The sequence below is a fragment of the Orycteropus afer genome, unplaced genomic scaffold, assembly GCF_000298275.1.
Source record: "Orycteropus afer afer isolate SDZICR_OR568_19922 unplaced genomic scaffold, OryAfe1.0 scaffold00345, whole genome shotgun sequence".
Lineage (NCBI taxonomy): Eukaryota > Metazoa > Chordata > Mammalia > Tubulidentata > Orycteropodidae > Orycteropus > Orycteropus afer.
In genome coordinates this window covers 3,004,732-3,028,175 of record NW_006921932.1, presented here as the reverse complement: position 1 = coordinate 3,028,175, position 23,444 = coordinate 3,004,732, and the positions used below count along the sequence as shown (strand labels likewise).

The window sequence follows — 23,444 nt, the reverse complement described above, 5'->3', positions numbered from 1 at the left end:
CATCTCTTGTTTTGTGTCTGACTTCCTTCAGTAAGCACCTTATTCCATTTTTGAACAACAAAAAAAATGCTCCCCTCATACAATTTTTTTTAACTGCATAGAAACCGTCCACTTAGATTTTAGACTAATCAAGAATCATATAAAAATGGTAGATAAGAGTCATCTCTGCATTGCTGGTTTAAGAACCAAATGGCTCATTGCCATTGTGTCGATTCTACGCAGAGTGACCCTACACAGAGTAGAACTGTCCCTTGGAGTTTCTATGGTTGTAATCTTTATGGGAGCAGATCACCAGTCTTTCCCCCACAGAGCAGCTAGTGGGTTCAAACTTCCAATATTTTGATCATTAGCTGAGTGTTTTAACCACTGCATTCCCAGGTGACCTCAGTTAGATTATTGGGGCTTAAATTATACTTCTTTCTGCTTATCTGTCTTCACTAAGATTTTAAAGATATGTTTTGTAGGAAAACAAAGAAAGTTAATCCAAACTTAAGAGATCAGAAGAAAACAAAGGAATAACACGCTATTTTAAAAAATTAAAAGCAACCCTCAAACTCTTAACAATCCAATTTTACTAATTAAAATTTCAAAAAGACACACAACTCTTCAGGAAAGCTGGGTAGACTTTCGATCAACATTCTAGGTTATGCAAATTTCACTCACACATTAAGTGGGACATCCATGAAAAAACTATAGAAAAAAAAATCTATTACTAAAAAGTATACAGTGGCCAGCTAAGTCAAGAAAATGAGGACAAGTGGGACAGAGCAGTCTTCATTTTATTTACTGATCTTTTTCCTCTCACACAATACCAGTGGTTCTTAACCTTTTTCAAATCACAGGTCATTTTTCAGGTATGATAAAAGCTTACCTCCAATACGTGTACACATGCATGTAAGTATGGGCATGTATACAGGTTCTATGCATATACTTCAGGAACCTCTTCAAACCAGAGACTGAAGCTGTGCTCTGGGCATCTGCACTCCCAAGCCCAAGTATATAACATGCTGGTTTTCCTCTCTAGCTAGTGTCCTTTGTGTTCCGCCTGTTAAGGAACCTGTCCTGTTGAATCTTTCAAAGGACAACCCTGCGAGTCTCCAAGAGCATGGTAAGAATACCTGTTTCCTTGTGGACTCAGAGCTGTCACCATTGCTTCTCAAAAGTAAAAGGAAGGAGGGAAAGAAAAGCTACAGGCAACAATATATTCCTCTTTTGAAAGCAGAAGTACGCATTCTACATTTTGAGGAAGCTACAAGTTACTCTGGCAGACTGTACCTCATGAAGAGCCACATTCTGAATGCATGTTGACCGGTAAGCAATATTTCTAATATAACCCATCATTTCCAAGAGCCACTCCATTCTCTTCAACACACCTGAAACGAAAAGGATATTTTCTTACCACAATCATGGTTTTGCTTTTTTTTTTTTCTGTCAGTATTTAAAGATTTTAATTATCAGGGATGATCATACCTAGTTGCTTAGGCAAGATTTATGTATTTCTTTTTTATGGTGGTAAATATGTGAGTTGAAATTGACACAATGGTAGTGGTGGCAGACACACTGTGGTAGTTTAGGTTGTGTGTCAACTTTGCTAGGCCTGGTTGAGTGGCTGGGCAGCTGGTGGTAGTTACTCCCCATGATGAGACAGGCAATCAACTCCATGGTGGGATCTGCCAGAAGTAGCTGGGTAGATGCTTTAGGGATGTGGTCTGCTTCCCATATATAAGAAACAGCTTTGGGAATGGTGTCTAGCTTATGGCATGTTTGGACCCTGCATGTAGCCATGCCATTGTTCAGCAGCCTGCCATGCTCTGCTCACCCTGGGACTTTCAATGGACTTGAATCAAAGGCCTGCCATGTTTTTTGGTAACACTGGGACTGTGCCTTCTCACTTGTTGACCTTGGGTTTATCAGCCTCAGCAGCAGCTAGCAGCCATCTGAGTGAAGAAAAGCCTCCAGTTTCAGTGGGCCAGGAGCAGGAGGCAGGGCTGAAGCCTAAGGTTGAGGGGCTTTCACCCAGCTCCTAGAGCCTGGCACTTTGAACTCAGACTCAAAGCCTCCAAACTATAAGAGAATAAACTCCTGTTTGTTAAAGCCATCTCAATTGTGGTATATTCTTGTCAGAGCAGCACTAGGTAACCAGAACACATATGTAACAAAATACCTTCCATTTCAATATGCTTCACATGTATAGTTCAATTTGAAATGTAAAACAGATCAGCAAGAACGAAGATAACTGAAGCAGAACACCTGGTATAGATTCCACCAACAACTGCGTATCCTCCTGTACTACTAAGACTTGCAATTTCATGTGGGAAGTGAAGGTATTTTGTCTTAGTTTCAAATGCTAATCTAGTCTTCATACCTACCAACCCACTAGTGATGAAATGCACTTAATGGAGTTTCTCTCATAACATTAAACATGCTAGGAGAAGTCTGGCATGCTGACTAGCCAGTAATGTTGAATCTTGGGCCCTCTTTAGGAGCTCTGGTAGCATAGTGCCTAAGGCACTTGACTACTAACCAGAAGGCTGGCGGTTAAAACCCACCAGCCACTCCTTGAAAGGAAGGTTGGGCAATCTACTTCTGTAGTGATATGCCTCAGAAACCCAAGGAGGGGTCGCTATGAGTTGGGGCCGACTCGATGGCACATAACAATAGCCCTCTTTTGTATAGCATTTCCAATTTATGGCAAAAGCGCAGAGACAACCTATTCAAAGATGTAAAAAGAAGAATAAAAAAGAGCCATTATAGTATAACTAGAGAAAAAAATCAGGAGCCCTGGTGGCACAGTGGTTAAAGTGCTTACTGCTAACCATAAGGAGGGGAAGACTGAACTAACCAGCTGCTCCATGGGAGAAAAACATGGCAGTCTCCTGTAAAGATTTACAGCCTTGGAAACCATATGGGATTACTCTGTCCTATCGGGTCACTATGAGTCAGAATTCACTAGACAGCAATGGTTTGGTTTGAAGAACAAATATCAGCATACATAATGATTTTTCCTTTTTTGTTTTCTTTAAAAACGTGAATTTCTAGCATATTATGACTCCTTGGGAAGGTTTTTTTTTTTTGTATTTCATATGTGTTCAGGCTTAATTGGGACATACACTTTTGATTTACAGGAAGAACCTGGTTTTTCACCATAGGTTCATTTTTCAGTGGTCAGGTACTCAAGGAATAACTCTTAATTGCTAAAGAGGAGGGTGAGTCAGAATTTCTTGTTCCATCTTGAAAAGAGTATTATAATCATGTTCTTCGCTCAAAATCTGAAGATACAAGAGATAGGGAAAATGGGTTACAGAAATAGAAGTAGCTTGTTTAGGTCACAAGTGTTTCTCAGCCACATCTGATCCCCTTGTGCTGGGTGCCATTCAGAACCTGAATGTAGATTTCAGGAATTTTAAGTATATGACCAAACAGACAGGAGGAGAAGCAGTGGAGCTCCCTTTTCAGGGAGTTATTCAAGTACAGTATCTAAAAGGCAATATACAATAAAAGAAGGTCAGCACAAAATGATCAAGGTGGCAGAAGACACAGGGAGGAGCACGAGTTAAGAGCAACAAAGGTGAATACCATTACAAACATAATCTTGCAACAACAAAAACAAAAAAAGGGCAAGAAAAATAAAATGGTAAAAAAATTTTTACCATGGGATTCATTAATAGGGCTTCAAGCTTGGAGCTTCTAGATTGCAAATGTAGGTATTCTTCTCACCCCTGAGAAATCCTTGTATGGAACAAATTTTTGATTTTGTTGTTGCTGTTTTTTGTTTCTTTGTTAAATGACCACACAAAAGCCATTTCCCTAAAAGCATCAGGTAGAGTCAGTGTACATGCTGTCTGTTTAGGAAACTGAAGCTAAGCAGGCAGACACCACCTGGTAACTTATCTTGTGAGGGTCTGGAGGGCCAAATGCAATGTAAAAATCCTCAGAAGAATTGATTTCCAGTGCCCAAAAGTTGATGTTGTGAGCTACAAAATTGCTCATTTCCATCCAAGGCAGTCCTTACCTTGGTTAAGGAAGGCTAAACTGTGTCACGCTAGTGTTAAACAGGATTTTTCGAAGAAGCTAGTTTTGAAGCTGAGAAAACTACAGCTTAAAAGGGGCACCAGGCAGCAGAGATTTCTTGCTTATGCTTGCGCAGGCTGGCCTCACCTGTGTTGGCATGGCTCAGGATCCGTGCCTGGTATAAACTGTGCAGTACCATCCAGGCCAAGGTCTCCTTCTCCTGGTGCTGCACAGCAACACTGAGCACCTCAGTCAAGTGCATCAAGGGGAACCGTCCTTGAGAGATTAAGTACAGTCTGACAAAAGCAGCCTTTTCTATGTTTCTCTGCAAAAAAGGCAAATTGTTCCATTACTGTTAAATGATCTGAAGTTGCCACAGAACCCTCGGGGCAGGACAACAACAGAAAGGGTGAGTCTGAAGATGACCATTACTCTAAATGCTGAAACTGTTCATTTCCTGCAGTATGTGACCCATGTACCTACATGCTATATTAAAATATCCACACACAAAGAGTTGTATTGTCACCTCTTTTTTCACAAAAAAACATAAATGTGTTCAGGTGATGATTTTTAGTAACCCACATCCATCGCCATCAAGTTGATTTCGATTTATAGCTACACTACAGGACAGAGGGGAGCTCTGGTAGCATAGCGCCTAAGGCACTTGACTGCTAAACAGAAGGCTGGCGGTTCAAACCCACCAGTCACTCCTCGGAAGGAAGGTTGGGCAATCTACTTCCATAGTGATACTGCCTCGGAAACCCAAGGAGGGGTCACTATGAGTCGGGGCTGACTCGACAGCACATATCAACAACAACAACAACAACAAAAATACATGTTTTACTTCCAACTATATCAGAGAATTGGCTTGATAGCACCTAACCACCACAACATATTACATGAATGTAATACTATACAATGTATTACATAAATGTAATATAATTATGATAATAAATAAAAATTACTGAGTACTTGCCTTGTATCAGGCACTGCTCCAACTATTTAACAAGGATTTAAGAGGTGGATGCTACTGTTGTCTCCCTTTTACTGATTAGGAAATTGAGGCAGACAGAGATTATGAAATTTAATCAAGGGCCACACTGCTAGAAAATTTTTGTTGGGTGCCATCAGTGCCATTTAAAATCATCAAAGGTGACTTTCAATCTTTTGTGGAAACAACTTGCTGAGTCTTTCTCCTATGGAGCTGGCGGGTGGGTTTGAACTGCCAATCTTTTGGTAGCAGCTGAGAATTTTAACCACTTTGCCACCAGTGCTCCTTTGCTAGTAAATTAGAGAGCTGGACTTTAAAACCTAGACAGTGAGGCTCCAAAGTCCATTCTTGTAACCATTTTGGTATATTGCTGCTCCTTGCTAGAAACAAACAAATACATAAAATGCTAATGTCCCAGATACTGTATAGCAGTCATTCAAAGCCTTAGGATGCATCAGAATCACCTGCATGGATTTCTGGGCCTCACCTCCAGAGTTTCCAATTTAGCAGGTCTAGGGAGCTCTGGTGGTATAATGCCTAAGGCATCTGACTGCTAACCAGAAGGCTGGCAGTTCAAATCCACCAGCCACTCCTTGGAAAGGCAATTTATTTCCGTAGAGATACTGCCTCGGAAACCCAAGAAGGAGTCTCTATGAGTCGGAATTGACTTAACAGCAGTGAGTTTGGTTTGGAGTGTTGTTGTTGTTGTTTGGTTTGGAGTAGGGGTCAAGAATTCCCATTTCTAATAAGTTCTCAGGTGATGCTGATGCTGTTGGTCTAGGGACCACTCTTTGAGAACCACAGAAATTCAAGGATTCAACTGAGTAGGCAAACTTGCCATAAAGAAATAAGTAATGAGATGCTGTCTTAGTCATCTGGTGGTGCTATAACAGAAATACCACAAGTGGGTGGTGGCTTTAATAAACAGAAATTCGTTCTCTTAGTTTAGGAGGCTGGAAGTCCAAATGCAGGGGCTAGCTCTAGGGGAAGGCTTTTTCTTTGTGTTGGCTCTAGGCGAAGGTCCTTGTCTTCCTCCAGGATCTATAGGCCTGGTGTCTCTTGGAGATTTCTTAGCACCAACCTTTCCCTGGTTCTGGGAGCTTCTCAGTACAGAGACCCCAGGTGCAAAAGACATACTCTACTCTCTACTCTTGGCTTTTTTTTTTTTTTTTTTTTTCATGGTGATAGTAGATCCATCTCATCTCTGCTAGCTTGTTCAATCCCTTTTATCTCTCAAAAGAGACTGACTAAAGGTACAATCTAATCGTGTGGAGTGCGTCCTTCTCATAAACATGCCTGGCTCCAATGGCTCATCAACATAACAGAGGTGAGGGTTTACAACATAAAGGATAATTACATAATACTGAGAATCATGGCCCAGCCAAGTTGACACATATTTTTTTGTGGACACAAGTTAATCCATAACGGATGTCCACCAGCCACATGAGAGCTCACAGCTCTGTAGACCTGCGGTATCACCTGGTATGCATGGTTGCTATTTGAGTATGTCCATGGATGAGTATTCACACTAAAAAATTAATTTTTACCTGCAATTCAAATTTAACAGGGCATCCTGTACTTTATTTGCTAAATATGGCAACTTTACTGGTATGCTACTTTTTTGCTCATTCATTATTTGACTAGGCATGGGGAGTACTTATTAATTACCCTGTGTCAGGGCTAATAGGCTTATTGTACAATCTGCCACCCTGCTTCATTCCAAAAGGATAAGTATCAGATGTGAGAGTAGACTATTAATTTATGATTCCCATGCATCAGAAAGTTCTTTGGTCAGAATAGTTCCATTCTCATGGATTTTGAATTGAAGAGGTTCTCCTGTACTTATTTTTCCCCTAAAAATCAGCTGCCATCAAATCGACTCTGACTCATGGTAACACCTGTGTCACAGAACTGTACTCCATAGGGTTTGCAAGGGCTGATTGTTTTCAGCAATAGATTGGCAGGCCTTTCTTCTGAGATTCTCTGGGTGAATGAGAACTTACAACCTTTCATTAGCAGCTGAGAGTGTTAGCCATTCACAGTACCTAAAGATTTCATTTCTTTTTTTTTTTTTTTTTTGTCTATAAGTGACACTAAAATACTATTGACAAAATAGGAGAAACTGATTGAAAGTTATTCATCTATCTTTTTATTCATACCATATTTATTAATTACCAAGACAGCTACTACACCAGACACTAGACCCCAAAGCCAAACAGAAAGACAGGCCCCTTCCTGAAATTAATGAATAACAAATATGAAGTAAAACTATCACCCAAAATGATACTGTAATCATCTCTTCAACTGTAAATTTTATTCCAGCAAAAAAAAAGAAAAAATATATATATATATTACCTTAGTAATCTGGGCAACTTGATTGATACCATCATCTGTCATTTCTGAGAGGCATTTTGCTACACTGATGTACAGCTCTATATCATTTCTCTGGTAAAGGAAAATTCCAAGCATGTAAAAAATACATCATAAGATAACACATCAATTTTCAATGCTCTGTCAGATTATTAGTTCATGAGATTTCTATTTTAACCAAACCAGAATTTATGGTCAATTTTTATCATTTTTAAAACATCTTTCTTGTTACTTTATGTATTTGCTTGACTTTAATTTTTTCCTGCTTATTAGAATTCTGTCATTCTAAATGGATTTATAACCGCTTTGTAAAACTGTGATTTGGAGTCTGTTGGGGAAGAGGAAGAGCTAGTATTAAGTCACTTGATACACAGAGTATATTGGACTACATGCCCAAGATCCCCAGGTATAATGTTGAAGGGTTTCTCAACTTGTTGAGAAAGTAAAAAAGACTGACAGCAAATTTCCTGGTGCAGCACTGGTTAACCTGCTTCCGGGCTTGCTCAAAACTTTGGTTTTAAGTATTCAACTTCAATTTAGATCCTGGAAGCAAAAGCAGTTGTAGTGAAGAATGTGGTTGTTTCTTGTTGGCCTTCCCACCCACACTCTTAAAACATACACCTCCCCACTTTGCCAAAAATGCTTTAAAAAATCCCAAACATAAATTGTCAGGAATGTAAATATTTTTTTTTCCTCACCCGAATCTTATTTGGCAGAAGGTCAAAAATTTTCCCAAGAGCATCACAGAGCAGACTCCAGAGGTGTTGGGCAGGGCTGGGCAGTTTCATGGCCTGGCTCAGACCCTGTAAGGCATTCTGGCATAACTCAGCATTTGAAAGGGAGGGAGTGGCTTGAAAAACTGCCACCATTAAGTTTTCAACAAAGGCCAGGATCTGTTCATCAGAGACATGTTTTATCCACAGAGGTACAGATACCAGGAGGTATTTCTTGATATTCAGCTAGAAGGAAAACAGAAGAGGTCAGATGTAAACAGGCAAGTCCAGGTTTGCAATGCTCAAAACCTGCAGGTTATCACCATGTTTGAGGGTTACATGAAAGATAAAGGTTCAGATTACTTCCTTCTTCATTTTCCCACAGCTTCATGGTCCAGTGGGCCACCAATGCACGCAAATTTGGCTGTTGCAGTTACTTCTGATCCAGGGTGACTCATGTGTATATATGGTATCTGCCAATCCATCTGTGAAGTACTCAGTGTAAATCTTGGATCTTTTCAATGAAGGAAATAAATGCTACTTCTAAAAGTACATGATGGTTGCTATTCAGTTTTAAAAGGTCACATTCCCTGGCAAGAAAACCCCTGAAAACAAAAAGACTCAACAGTGCTGAAAAGGTTGTATCAGCTCCACTCATTTGAAACACACTAACCAAAGGAAAATAAGCTTCACAGTAACTATGTTTTGATAACCTGCTGGTTTTATTAACCAGCAATCAGTTTACATCCATTAAGGAGGAACAGTCAATTCTAAGAGCTTCTAATAATTAAAACTTTGCTCAAGTTTCTGAAATTCAAACATTTGAAACTCAGGAAAATAGACTTTTGCCCAAATGAAGTTAGGCAGGACCCTTTGGACTGCTCTGTTGGTAAGAGAGCACAGCACAGTAGGCAAGAACTTGGGCTCTGGAACCAGACCCCTCAAGTTCAATCACAGTTCTGCCATGTAAATGGCAGCTGTGGAATCTTGGGTAAGTTATGTAACTTCTCTGTGCCTCGATTTCAAAAATGGAGGCATATGAATAGTGTGTGCCTATTAAGGATTGTTAAGGAGCTCTGGTGCTGTAGTGAATAAGGCATTTTGCTGCTATCCAGAAGGTCAGCGGTTCAAATCCATCAGCAGCTCTGCAGAAGGATGAGAGAGAGAGATCTGCTTCCATAAAGATTTACAGCCTAAGAAACCCAATGGGGGTTGCGATGAGTTGGAATCAACCTGATGGCAGTGAGGATTTTTTTTTTTTTAATTAAGGGTTGTGGAGAAAATAAATTAGTTAAAACATGTAAAGTGCCCTGCACACAGTAAGCACTCAGTAACTGTTGGATACTATTATTAGATTGTTGTTAATTAATGTCTTTGTCCAAGAATCCAGAATCGGGTCCTTTAGTCCTATTAATCCTATAGCGGATGTCTATAACATCTGCTAGAAAACATTCAACTAAAAAGAGGATGTGATATTACCAATTTCTTTTTCGGAGGAAGCATAAAGTTGTAAGGGGAACTGGCATTAAGGGGACCATTCATTTCTGAGCAAAGAACTAATTGAAGATATAGAACTGAACAAGGTGTCTTAGAGTTCACAAGAGCTAAGAAGGGGCATAGTTAGTAACAGGTCTATTATGTACCAGAGATTTTAAGAGAGTGAGCTTTAAAAATTCTTAGCAGCATATGCATGATACTAAAGAGCAGCAAGTTTTAAAAAGTGGCCTTAAAAGGGAACAAGAAAATCGGTAAATTTCTAAAAAGTTTAATGTAGCCGCATGAGTTTGCTTGCTTTCTTTTAAATTGTGCTTTAAGTGAACCTTTACAGAGCAAATTAGTTTCCCACTCAATAGTTCATATATAGTGTTCCATGACATTAGCTGCATCCCTCACAATATATCAGCACTCTTTCCATTTTTGCCCTGGTTTCTCCATTTCCTTTTGTCCAAATTTTCTGTCCCTTCCTGCCTTTTTATATTTGCTTTTGGGCAAATGTTGCCCTTTTGATCCTGTGTAATTGATTGCTCTAAGGAATACCTTCCTCTCAGGTGTTACTGTTTACCTTACAGACTAGCCTACTATGTGGCTGAAAGCTGGTCTCCAGGAATGGCTTCAGTTCCAGGTGAGAAGGATGGTTCAGGGCCATAGTCTCAGGATTCTTCGAATCTCTGCCAGGCCAATAAGGCTAGTCTTTTTTTTTTTTATGAATTTATTTCTTGTTCCACATTTTTCTCCTGCTCTGTCCAGGATCCTCTGTTGTGAGCCTAGTCAGAGTGGTTGGTAGTGGTAGCTGGGCACCATCCAGTTCTGGTTTCGGGGTTGTGTAGGCTGTGGTTCATGTAGTCCATTAGTCTTTTGGACTAATTGCTCTCCTGAAGGGAGTAATAGTTGTATCTTAGATGGTCGCTTGCAAGATCATAAGAGCTCTGATGCTAATCAACAAAGGAGGATGCAGAATATTGCCTTTATGAACTATGTTGTGCCAGTTTATCTGGATGTCCTGAGTTTAAGGTCCTTTGTCTTTGAGCCTAGGAACTTCATCCAGTGAGGTGTTTGTTTATGTCTGAGAAGTTTCCACAACTGTGCTCCTTGTGTGCTCTATTGTCCGTATCAATATACATGCAGTGCCTACAATTATGTATGTAGAAATATCCACAAACAAACCTATATTTGCAAGTGGGTGTGCTCCCACACTTCTTCAGCATACCTATCTACCTATGTATAAAAACTCTCAAAACTCAAACACAGATCTCACTCATAGCCACCCTTTCTTGGGTTTCTGAGGCAGTATCACTATGGAAGTAGATTGCCCAGACTTCCTTCTGAGGAACCTATGCGTACATTTGTAAATTATTCTTTGTTAATACTATTGTTGCAGGATTGTGTATATTTACTGTACTCACTGCCATTAAGTTGGATCTCACTTATAGCAACCCCTCCTTGGGTTTCCGAGGCGGTATCTCTATGGAAGTAGATTGTCTGAGCCTCTGAGGAGTGGCTGCTGGGTTTGAACCACCAGCCTCTGGTTAGCAGTCAAATGCCTTAGGCACTACACCACTGGAGCTCTCTAGGTTTTATATGTTGTTGTTGTTATGTGCCGTCGAGTCAGCCCCGACTCATAGCGACCCCTCTTTGGGTTTCCGAGGCAGTATCACTACGGAAGTAGGATTGCCCAACCTTCCTGCCGAGGAGTGGCTGGTGGGTTTGAACCACCAGCCGTCTGGTTAGCAGGCAAGTGTCTTAGCCACTATGCTACCAGAGCTCCCAAGGTTTTATATATAGGTCTTTAATCCATTTTGAAAAAGCACTGGTGGCATGGTGCTTAAGGTATTTGACTGCTAATCCATTTTGAAAAAGCACTGGTGGCATGGTGCTTAAGGCATTTGACTGCCTGCTAAGGCAGGCAGTTCAAATTCAACAGCCGCTCTATGGAAGGAAGATGGGGCAATCTATTTCCATAAAGATTTACTGCCTAAGAAACCCAATTGGGGTCACTATGCATCAGAATTAACTTGATAGCAGTGAGTTCAGTTTGGTTAATCCATTTTGAGGTAGTTTTTGTGTATGGTATGAGGTATGGGTCCTGTTTCATGTTTCTATAAATAGATACCCAGTTTTTCCGGTACGATTTATTAAAGCAACTATCTCTTCTCCATTTAATGGACTTTGGCCCTTTATTGAAGATCATCTGTCCATAAATGGATGGATTTATGTCTGGATTCTCAATTCAGTTCCACTGATCTAAGTGTCTGTTGTTTTATCAGTACCAGACTGTTTTGACTAGCATGGCTGTATAGTAGGTTTCAAGATCAGGTAATGTGAGGCCTCTTACTTTGTTCTTTTTCTTGAATAATGCTTTACTTATTCAGGCCTCTCTCCTTTCCATATAAAGCTGGTGATTGAGCTCCCAAAGAATACTGTTGAAATTTGGATTGGTTTTGCACTATATAGTGACATTTTCACAATGTTAGGTCTTCCTATCCTGATCATGGTGTTTTTCCATTTATGCACGTCTCTTTTGGTTTCTTGTAGTAGTGTTTGTACTTTTCTTTGTATAGATCTTTCACATCACTGGTTAGATTTATTCCTAAGTATTTTGTCTTTTGTGAGGATATTATAAATGGGATTTTTTTAAATATATTTTTATGTTGGTGTACAGGTATCCCATTGTATTTCTGTATGTTGGTCTTGTAGCCTCCTACTTTGCTAAATCCTTTTATTAGTTCCAGCAGCTTTCTTGGGGAATCTTGGGGATTTTTTATGTATAGAATTATAAAACATCTTCATTACCAATTTGAATGCTCTTTATTTCCTTTTCTTGCTTTACTGCTCTAGCTAGGACTTCCAGTACAATGTTCAATAAAAGTGGTGATGGAAGGCATCCTTGTCTGGTTCATGTTCTTAAGGGGAATGTTTTTCAGTCTCTCACTATTAAGAATAATGTTGGATATTAGTTTTTTATAAATGTCCTTTAACATGCTGAAGAATTTCCCTTCCATTCCTGTTTTATTTAGTTTTTGTCAGGAATGACGTTGGACTTTATAAAATCCTTTTCTTCACTGACAGAGATGATCATGTGAGTCTTCTGTTTCATTTATGTGGTGGATTGCATTGATTGACATTTCTAAGCGTACTTAGCATTTTCTTGCATACCTGGTATTAGTCCTACTTGCTCATGATGTATTATTTTTTTTTTTGATATGCTGCTGAATTATATTGGCTAGATTTTGTTGATAATTTTTTCTTCCATACTTGTGAGGAATATTGGTCTGTAACTTCTTGGTGATGGTTTTGCCTGGCTTTAGTGTCAGGGTTATGCTAACTTCATAGAATAAATTCAGGAGTACTCCTTCCCTTTCTATGCTCTGAAATAGTTTGGGTAGTATTGGTGTCAGATTTTTTCTGAATGTTTGGTAGAATTCTCCAGTGAAGCCAACTGAGCCAGGGCTTTTCTTTGTTGAGAGTTTGGAAAAAAAATTTTTTTAAACTACCTTTTCAATCTCTTCTTTTGTTATAAGTCTATTCAGTTTTTTTGTTTCAGTCTGTTAGTTTAGGTAGGCAATGTGTTTCTAGAAATCTGTGCATTTCCTCCAGGTTTTCAAATTTTTCATAGTATTTTCTTATGATCCTTTATATTTCAGTTGCTTCTGTTGTAATGTCACCAATCTCACTTCTTATTTTGGTTATTTGCTTCTTCTCTTTTGTAAATTTTCTTTTGTAAATTTGTCCAGTGGTTTGTCAATTTTATTAACACTTATACAGAATCAATGTCTGGTCTTAATTTTTTGTTTTTCTGTTCTCTTGTTTATTTTTCTTTTAAACTTTATTATTTCCTTTCTTCTAGAAACTGTTTCTTCTGTTCTCTTTCTGAGTTGTAGCATTAATGTTATTTTTTGGCCTTTTTTATTTTCTTTTTAGGTGTGTGCATTTATTGCTATAAATCGACTTCTAAGCACTGCTCCCAAAGGTTTTGCTTTGTTGTGATTTTATTCCTGTTTGAGTCTAGGAATTTTATTTCATCTTTGATTTCTTCTATTACACAGTAGTTTTAAAACAAGGTGATATTCAGTTTCCGTGTCTTTATTTCCCCTGCTCTTAATCATTTCTACTTTTATAGAATTTGATCAAAGAAAATTCTTTGTATTATTTTGATGTTTTGGATTACATTGAGGCTTGCTTTGTGGCCTAAAATGTGGTTGATGCTGCGGAATGATCCATGTGTGTTGTAAAAGAATGTATACTTTGCTGCTGTTGGGTAGAGTGTTCTGTATGTGTCTCTGAGAGCAAGCAGATTGACTGTACCATTTAGAGCTTCTGTATCTTTGTTGAGCTTCTTTCTAGTTGTTGTGCCCTTCACCAAAAGTGTAGTGTTGAAGTCTCCTACTATTATTGTGGGACTATTGCTCTTTTCAATGCTGCTAGACTTTGTTTCATGTATTTTGTAGCCTTTTGAGTGTGTACATATTTATTATGGTTATGTACTCTTGGTGGATTAACCCTTTAATCAATATATTATGTACTTTGTTATCTTTTATGGTAGATAAAAGTCTATTTTACCAGAGATTAATATTGCCACTCCTGCTCTTTTTTTTTGAGGAATTGTTTGCTTGATATATATATATTTTCCATTCTTTGAGTTTTAGTTTATTTATGTCTTTGTGTCTAAGGTGTATCTCTTGTAAACAGCATATTGATGGGTCGTGTTTTATTTTATTCATTCTACCCTTCTTACTCTTTACTGATGCATTTAAGCCATTTAAATTCAGTGTGATTATTAATAGGTATGAGTTTACTTCTGTCACTTTGTTGTGTTTTTTGTTGTTGTTGTTGTTGTGTTGACAGTTTGTTTCATTGAATTTTCTGTGCTGAGGTCATTTTGTTTGTGGATATGTTTTTATTCCTTTCATTGTTGTTGATTCTGTATTTTCTAAGCCTTTATGTTTTTCTTCTTTTTTATTTTGATGAGTAGATTTGTTAATTTTCTTTTTGGTTACCTTGAAATTTATCTTTATCTTTGTAAGTTTTAAGCAGTCTTTTATTTCTTGATATCACTTTGACCTCCTCTCCATATGAAAGTTTTATAACTATACCATTTATTCCCCCTGTTAATGTTATTTTTTGGCCTTTTTTTTTTTCTTTTTAGGTGTGTGCATTTATTGCTATAAATCGACTTCTAAGCACTGCTCCCAAAGGTTTTGCTTTGTTGTGATTTTATTCCTGTTTGAGTCTAGGAACTGTCATCATTTACAGATTGATGTCCCTGGTTGCCTGTTTTCAGTCTTTTACTTTTTTTTTTTTTAAGAATTCTTTATCTGAGTTGGTAACTAGCTGATGCTGTCCTGTTTCCTATTCTCAGATTGTTGTCTGATGTTGTTGGTTCTCTGTCTGAAGGACTCTCTTTGATATTTCCTCTAAATTTGGTCTAGTTTTAAAAATTCCCTTCTTTTCTCTTCATCTGGAAAAATCCTAATTTCACCATAATATTTGAGAGGCAATTTTGCTCAGTATATAATTCTTGGTTGGCATTTTTTTTTTCTCCAAGGTTTTAAGTATGTCATCCCATTGTCTTCCTGCCTCCATGGTTTCTGCTGAGTAAAGCATAGTTTTATTGGTTCTCCTTTGTAGGTGACTTTTCTTTTTTCCTGAGCTGCTCTCGGTATTCTTCGTTTTTTGTTTAGGAAAGTTCAATTTTGATATATTTTGGTAGTTTTCTCTTGTGGTATATCTTATATTTGGTTTGTTGAGCTTCTTATATGGACTCTCTTCTTGTCTTACACAATATTAGGTAAGTTTTCTGCCAGCAAATCTTCAACAATTCTTTGTGGGTTTTTCTTTTTTTGGTCTCCACCTGTTCTGGAATTCGATCATGCATAAAATTTTCCCCCTTGATAGTGTCCCACATAATTCTTAGGCTTTCTTCATTCTTTTAAATATTTCCTTAAACACACTGGTGTCAAGAGATCTGTCTTCTATCTCATTGATTCGGTCTTCCATTGATTCAAGTCTGCTCCCAGGTCATTCTATTGAGTTGTTTATTTCTGAACTTTTATTGATAAACTTTTGGATCTCCAGTTGTTGTTTTTGTATAGTTTCTAATTGTCTTTTCTGTTTTATTCTTAAATTGTTTGTTTTCTTCAATTTTTCTATTGCTTTTTCTGTTTTCCCTGATCTCTTGGAGAACTATAAATATTTGTCTTTTGAATTTTTTTTTTTTAATCAAGTAATTCCATTACTATTTCTTCCTCCCAAAGAAATGTTTTCTAGTTCTTGATTTTGGTCACTTGCTGCAGCCATACTGTCCTGCTTCTTTATGTGATTTGATATTACCTGTTGCCTCTGAGGCATTTAGGTTTTATTATATATATTTATTTATGGTATGTTTGTTTGTTAAATACTTTTTTTTTTTTTTAATATCTGAGTTTGCAGGGTATGTGTGCTACTCTGGTTGTTAGACTGGCTGCACTGACTACCTGTCTCTGGGTGAGTGAGGCAGTGGCTGGGTATGTGAGTGCAGGTATCTGCTGGTCTTGCAGTTTGGCTGAGTATATAGTTGGTACTGCTGGTAAAGTGTTGTGTCTGTTCAGCTGGTCTCTTGGGTGTGGGTATAGAAAGTGGTCTCACTGGTCTCCGGGTTGAGTACTGTGTATGTGCACTGCTGTTCCAAGTCTTTGGGGCAAGGGTGCCTAGGTTGTTGGTCACTGGGTGGGTGGGATGAAAACTGTTACTGATTGTCGTGCATGGGTAGAGTTGCATGGTGGTGGTTGCAATGAGCATAAATCTTGGTTGTAGAAGGAAGAGTGCAGCAGGTGAAGCAGGGGTGATGCTACCAGTCCATGTGCCTTTGAGAATAGTGAACTAAAGCACAACATGGGGAGGGTATGCTATGAATCCTTGGGCCCCTGGAACTAGTTAGTAGTTGGACAGAATAGGGGGCACCACTGCTCTGTGGGCCACAATGTAGGTGGCTGGGTGTAGGAGCAGTCATGTCTGGTTTGTGGACTTCTGGTACCAGTGGGTAGGTGGAACAGCTGGCTCCACTGGTCGCGGCAGGTTGGGTATAGGAGTGGGCATCACCATTCCACTGCTCCCAGTACCAGGAATCAGCTGGAGAGGTTGGCGCCACCGATATGTTGGTCCCTGGTATGAGTAGCTGAGTGAAGGGTGGGTGGCACCAGTTTAGGGGCCTGCAGCTCAAGGGCTGGTAGTAGTAGGTGCTGCCAGACTGTGATCATGTCCTAAGGGAGAGGAAGGATGGACAAAGGGAGTTAGAGGGGAGTCCACAGGCTTCTGGCATGGGGGGCTGAAGGAAGCACAGCAGCTGAGGTAAGTGCACTTAACTTTCGCCAGGCAGGGAGCACTACTGCCAGGTTCTAGACATGGGTGCTGAGTTGCTCCTGCCCGGCTGCCCCAAGTGATGGGGCTGCAGCTGAGAACATGGCTTGCCTTGTTTCAATATGGCAGCAATGTTTCTATATGGCTGGTGGGGAAGTGGTGATCTGTAATTCCATGTGGCTGTTTGAGTACACTCTCCTTTTACTTGGCGCTTGGTCTCATTCTTTAGCCTTGCCTTTGATGTTCAGTGTTCCAAAGTTATCATCAGCATCTGATTCACTTTTTTCTTGGTTCTTTGTTTTCAGAGGGATGTTATGAGGTCACCGACTACACCACCATCTTGGGCTGCCTCCTGAATGAGCTTTCTGATTTTAAAGTCTTTCTAAAGTGTAAGTAAGCACTTTCCTATATATAAGAGTACTCACAGCAAACACACAATTTTACACTATTTAAATTGTCCTTTCTCTCCCTTCTTTTTTCCTCCTTTTTGGTGCAGGGCAAGTACATGAAATTACATTTGCATATGCATATGCTGTATAAAAGCAGCTGCTGTGAAGGAATTGGAAGTATGGAGGCATAAATAAGAATATTCATTTATAAACTTAATATGTTAATTTTAAAAGATTTTTTTAAAGATCTATAATCAAGGACAAATGCAAAAGAGCAGCAGAGCGTCAAAAGAAGAGTGGAAGGATAACTAAAATATGGAAAAATTCCTGAGATTAACAAAACAGGCTGTTAGTGTCATGCTTGATATAAAAGAAGGAGTTAATAGCGTTTATGACATGGACTTTGGAGTCAGACAGATCTAGCTCTCCTACTTACTAGCTATGGGAGCTTTAATTTCCATTTGCTTCAACCTGTAAAATGGAAATAATCAAATCTTCCTCTCAGAAGAAAAATGAGCTAGACACAAAAGATTTCTTATTGTATGATTCCGTTATAAAGAATTTCTAATGAAATTTATATAAAATCTATATTTAAATGAAATTTCTTTAGAAAAGGAAAATTACAGGCAGAAATCAGATCAGTAACAGCCTGGGTCTGAGGTTGAGAGGAGGGATTGACTATGAATAGGCACAATGGAACTTTTTAGGATGAAGGAAGTGTTCTTGATGATAGCTAAATATCTATAAATTTACTAAAACTCATCAATTAAAATGGACATATTTTATTATCTGCAAATGATAACTCAATAAAGCCATAAAAAAAAAAAGATCTACCTTTCAGAGTTGTTGAGTGATTAAATCTAAGTTGATAAGCATTCACTGAATGTTTACAGGTACTAGGTACACAGCAAGAGCTCAAAAAGTGGCGCTGTATGGAAGCTACATGGAGCACACACATGGGTTAATAATGTTAATAGTGACAGAAAGGATGGAGACCTCAATAAATATCCATCTTCCATTAAAGAGAATTAGGAAGAAAAGTAAAGGTAAACAAAATAAAACAAAAACACTGCAGAAAAGGCAAATGAAGTCAAGATATTGAAGAAATAATAAGAGGACATCAGACTATTCTTAAAGAATTAAAACCTCCTAAAACAAAAGAATAAAAAGCGAGATTATGGAGAAAATTCTAAGATGATGTCATTTAACATAATCAGTTGGTAAAATGCTAAGATATCATGGAATGCGTGTTTTCTGCCCTAGCTTACAATGCACTCAAAATTGAACATCTTCACTAATTTCACATCTTTAAAGAATATTGCCGCATTCGTCCTATCTATCTTTAGCCTATACCCTGGAAGGTGCTGCCCCTCTTTTTATCACAAATACCAGGCTGAATCACTTCTTGAGCACTTTGTTCAAACTAAACTGCCTAGCAAGGATATTCTAACCTATCCACCTATACCTCTCCACTGACACCCCTGGGTGCCTTTAACTTGATGCTCAACCAAATCCTACCAAGCCTTCATGGCTCATCTTATTTGCTACCTCCTCTCTGAAAGGAGATATTGTATACAGATAGTTCAGTGCATATGGATTTGCCTTTCTCTTAAAACCTACTGGAAACATTATATCTACCATACAATTAAATAAACCTATGTTCACATGCTTCTACAACTTTCTAACTGTGTGATCTTGAGAAAGGAACTTCAATACCTGATTATCAGTTTTGTTCTCTCTCTCCTTTTTTTAATAAAATACAAACTTCTTTTGTAAGATTGTTGTGAGTTTCTAGCCAAGTAATGGCTATAAAGGCCTAGCAGTTTGTTTGGCACATAGCACACAATTATTAAAATAGCAGCTAATATCCAAGGGCTATGCCCAGAGATGTCCAAAAACTACTTCTTGGTTAATTTGGATTGATCATTAAACACACACACACACACACACACACACACACAGTTTCACACACACACACTGTTTTCAGTGTTTTGGAATTCTGGCACATTGCCCAAGCTTTCCAATACCTTAGAATGTTAAATATGAATGGTAATAGTTTTGGTAGGATTCTGAATCACCAAATTTTTCAATCTGCTAGCCCTCAATTTTTATTAAAATCCCATTTGTCCACTCTTCGTTTTGAGAACACACGCAAATGAATGTATCCCGAAAGCGAACCATATTTTCCTGTTGTACAATGCCCTTAATTACACATACACTCAGACCCTGGATTAGTGGTGGCATCACCCACAAGCCCAACAGCGCAGCTGCATTCTGTGATGACTGTGCCTGGGTCACCATAATGTCTAGGCACAGCTGTTGTATCTCTTCACCTGGAAGATAGGAAAGGAAAAGAGTCTTTGTAATATAGCTGCTTCTCTACCTCATTTTGAGACTTCCATATCTCAAAGCAAATTATCTACTTGTGTGACTCCTTCAGGTAAAAGAGAACTTCAATAAACCAAAATGTATTTCAAAAGACCTTTTGGTTATGAAGCAAAACAGTATTTCCACTAAAGTCAGAGTCCTAAGTCACCTTAGACATGACAAGGAGCTTGTACTTGGCTAGGGAGATTTCTCATATGACATTGAGAGAAATCTAAGCACTCAAACACTATAAAAACTTTGAGAAAATTTTAATATAAAAGTCTTCTCCCCCCCCCCCCTTTTCACTTGGTAACTAGCAGATAAATAAATCTATCTAGATCTGGAATGACTTAAAAATCTCGTCACATTCACTAGTTCACTAGAGATCAAGTCTTTCAAGTAGTCTGATTCCTATCAGCAGAGTTATTTTCCCATCCAGACCTTTTCTTCTTCTTCTTTATTATTTCCCTCTAAGGATTTTTACTAAAATACCAACATTTTCAATACAGCACACAAAAGTATAAGAGGGACATAGCAACATTTTTTTCAAATGAAATCTGTGGAAACACAGTATGGTGACATCATATCTAAAACAGGGTGAGGTTCAAATGAAAGTGTCTAAGTAAAAAAATTGTATATAATCAAAGTTATCCTTGGTTATTCCTTAAATTTCACATAAATTAAAGTATATAAGCATTTCTGTATGTTGTATATGTAAGCATCCTACAATAAATAATAAAGCACTCACAACAAACATACACACAATTTTGTAACATTGTTTAAATTCTCTTCCCTTCTTGTTTTGGTGGTGGGTACATACAGGAAATTACATTTGCATATGCTAACCCCATGCCGCATAAGATGCTGCTGTGGATGAATTGGAGCTTTGGAGGTATGTATTCTGTTTGCCTCACAATACAAAGTATTTGTTTGTGGTAAAAAGGATAATGACTCCTAAGGATGTCCACATCCTAATCCAAAAAATCTGTGAATGTTACCTTACATGGCAAAAATAACTTTGCAGATGTGATTGAGGTTAAGGACTTTGAGATAGGAAGATTATCTTGGATTATCTTGGTGGCCTATTAATCACATGAGTCCTTAAAATACAAAACCTTTCCTGGTTGCAGAGAACCAGAGAGGTGGCAGTGTGAGAAGGCCACAGCCTGAAGTCTCTGGCTTGGAAGATGGATGAAGGGGCCACTAGCCAAAAATGTGAGAATCTCTAGAAGCTTGAAAAGGCAAGGAAAGGATTCTCCTCTAGAGTTTCTAGAAAGGAATACAGCTGTGTGTACACCTTGATCTTAGCCCAGTGAGGCCGACATTGAATTTCTGACCTACAGAACTATGTTGTTGTTATGTGCCGTCGAGTCAGACCTGACTCATAGCGACCCCTCCTTGGGTTTCCGAGGTGGTATCACTACAGAAATAGATTGCCCCCTCTAAAAGATGTGTTGTCTCAAGCCACTAAGTTTGTGGTAATACATTACAAGAGCAATAAAAAACAGCATCCCATACTTCTTTGAAATTAAGACTCCTGGAAATGCAGTTTGATAATCACCAAACCAGGCTCTATGGGATGCACACCACATACCAGTAATATGCACACCTCAGTCAAGTATTGTCTTAACAGAGTATATCTAGTTGTTCTTTAGACCTCCTGACCTTCACCCTCAGCTCTTTATAAAGAGACACAATGAAAGTAACCCAGCCATGAAGAGAAACTGCAGGGCCTCAGTCATTAGTGATTATAAAGGTAACGTAGCATGTGTTTTTCTACTCAGGTCAGATCCTAAAAACAGAGTCCAAAGACCTAAAAATGCTTGAGCTTTACCAAAGTTTAGTCTCATCAGTGGAGAGAGGAGTGCAGCCCAGTTCACAGGAGGGTACTGGTAGCCTTCTCCAACAGTTGCTATGGGCTTCATTACTACTTTAAGAAGGAAAGGAGGTACAGCCTCAGGACCTGCAACAGAAAGGGTGGGGCACCTTTTAGCATAACGAACACAAAAAATGTCAACTTTCTCTTCTTTTTCTAGTTTCAAAGGATTTGGTATCACATCTACAATTGTGGATAATCCCTCCATCTGTGCTCTTAATACCAACCCCATTGTATATACCGTTGCCTCCTCTGTTTACCTCTCTCTCTGTCTCTAGTTTTCTCTGTTGTCTAGATGGATCTCCTCAATAGTCCACATTTGTATTTAGCTGTCTTCCCTTTTCTCTTGCCTTTTCATTCAGTTTTATCAAAAAAGTAACATTATTGCCATTCTCACTCCTCAATCTACTTCTACCACAGACAATTACTGACTACTCAGGTACATGTCTTCCAAAGGACTATGGATTACCTACAATCCATGAGGCTCCAGATGGTCATGTTCTGTACCATGTGATGTGCTGCCTCTTTTATTGCTCAGTCTCTGCCATGGCTGAGATCCAGAGGTGAGCACCTGAGATAGTAACAGCTAATTCATAGCTAACAAGCTACCTCAGACATATGTGCTGTTATTTTAGTATTTTCTTTTATGGGCAGGGGTGTAATTTGGAATTGAGAAACTGAGACACTGGATCAGTTATGTATGGAAATGTGAAGTGCAGGATGGGTTGGAATAACCACCAGGGGCCATGTTACAAGTGAAGTAACATGGAGGTCAGACACAATGTATAAAAAGGGAGAAAATGACTAAAACAGAGAAGCAAAGGCAGCAGAAACAGCAGAATCAAGAAGAGGAAAAGTATCATCTGAGGAAGGAAAAAAAGAAAAAGCAGAGGCTACAGCAACAATAACAAAATAGTAGCAAGGTCAGCAGGAATTAAAAAAATAGGGGTGAGTGGGAAGCAGAGACAGAGTCGGAAAAGGAAAAACAGCTGCAAAGAAACAGCAGCGGAAAAAAAAAAAAAAAATGCTGTTTGTGAGCAGAGTCCTTGTTAGGGACTGTTGTATGAAAAGTGAATTTACTCTGTAAATCTTCACCCAAATCCTAAAAAAAAAAAAAAAAAAAAGGTGTGGGGAGAAGCACTGGCAAAGCCAGTAGGAAAATAAGAATCAGTAGACACTGAAAAAGGGACACACAGGGAGAAAAAGAAAAACAACCACAAGAAAAGGAGAACAGGAAAAACCAATAAAAAGAGAACAAGCAGAAATTGAAAATGGGGATGCAGAGGCAGAGTCAGAGAAGGAAAAGCAGCAGCAAAAAAAAGAGAAGGACTTAAAAAAAAAAAGCAGCAGCACCAGAAAAATCTGCAGAAAAAAGCAGAAGCAGCAGCAGAACCCACACAAAAAGGGGGAGGGGCGTGCAGAGGTTTACTCAAATAAAGGAAACACATCTGAGAAAAGGAGAAGCAGAGCCAGAATCGTGTGTGTGGAGGAACCCCGAAGAATCAGCAGAAACCGCAGAAGGGGAAGATGAGTCAGCAGAGGAAAAGGAAAAGCAGCTGCAGAAAAGGAGAAGCATTAAACAAAACACAAAAGGAGAAACAGAGCCGGAATCAGTGGGAGGTAGAAACAAACCAAAAGAAAACCCCCTCAAAAGCAGCAGGAACTAAAAAAGGGGCAGCACGGCAGAGAAGGAAAAACAGCTGCAAAACAAAACAAAAAAAGTACAAAAAAGGAGGAACACAGGCAAAAACCAGCAGAAAAATAGGCGGGGCAAGATGGCGGACTAGGCAGAAGGATTGCACAGACCCTCTTCAACAAAGAAAAGGGAAACCAATTAACACAGACACAGAAGATAATCTTGGACCCCTGAGCCTTGAAGGAAAGGATGCAGATTT

General features: G+C 38.8%; 1 protein-coding gene across 1 annotated transcript in view; it reads right to left on the bottom strand.

The window, feature by feature from the left end:
- The window catches only part of FOCAD (focadhesin), a 502,178-nt gene that overhangs the window by 24,343 nt on the left and 454,391 nt on the right, over positions 1 to 23,444 (bottom strand). The window contains exons 35-40 of the mRNA XM_007952545.2: positions 21,508 to 21,636; positions 19,524 to 19,639; positions 8,071 to 8,331; positions 7,358 to 7,447; positions 4,159 to 4,336; positions 1,276 to 1,373 (exon numbers count right to left, since the gene is read on the bottom strand). Of these exons, the coding sequence (XP_007950736.1) occupies positions 1,276 to 1,373; positions 4,159 to 4,336; positions 7,358 to 7,447; positions 8,071 to 8,331; positions 19,524 to 19,639; positions 21,508 to 21,636 (872 nt within the window). The remainder of the gene's footprint in view (positions 1 to 1,275; positions 1,374 to 4,158; positions 4,337 to 7,357; positions 7,448 to 8,070; positions 8,332 to 19,523; positions 19,640 to 21,507; positions 21,637 to 23,444) is intronic.